The sequence below is a fragment of the Grammomys surdaster genome, unplaced genomic scaffold (genome assembly GCF_004785775.1).
Source record: "Grammomys surdaster isolate TR1022 unplaced genomic scaffold, NIH_TR_1.0 125179, whole genome shotgun sequence".
Lineage (NCBI taxonomy): Eukaryota > Metazoa > Chordata > Mammalia > Rodentia > Muridae > Grammomys > Grammomys surdaster.
This window is the reverse complement of record NW_021620071.1, coordinates 418,295-418,613: the sequence shown is the minus strand read 5'-3', so window position 1 is coordinate 418,613 and position 319 is coordinate 418,295. Positions and strand designations below refer to the sequence as shown.

The following is a 319-nucleotide window of genomic DNA, read 5'->3' as shown; positions in this document are numbered from 1 at the left end:
GATGAGTGCCAGTGCCGGTGGTAGTGGTGGTGTAGACTATGGTGGCAGCAGCAGCAGGTATGACCAGGCTGGGGAGACTGGGGTCCCTTGCACCTTGTGAGCTCACTGTCTGCATCCTCCGTCTTCACTCACAGCTCTCAGACTTCCTGTGGGCCTGAGTCCTCAGGCTCTGAATTAGCTCCGGCCACACCAGCACCTCGTTTGCTGCAGGGACTCCTAGGGTCTGATGATGAGGAGCAGGAAGACCCTAAGGACTACTGCAAGGGTAAGGCCTGGCGTTGGCTGCATGTGGCCAGTCAGATTTCCACTGCAAGGACTC

At 58.0% G+C, this 319-nt stretch overlaps 1 protein-coding gene across 1 annotated transcript in view; it reads left to right on the top strand.

Moving 5' to 3' along the window:
* Srpk3 (SRSF protein kinase 3) overlaps window positions 1-319 on the top strand; it is a 4,580-nt gene continuing 4,261 nt past the window's right edge. The window contains exons 1-2 of the mRNA XM_028785301.1: window positions 1-57; window positions 135-265. Coding sequence (XP_028641134.1) covers window positions 2-57; window positions 135-265 — 187 coding nt within the window. The 5' untranslated portion in view covers window position 1. The remainder of the gene's footprint in view (window positions 58-134; window positions 266-319) is intronic.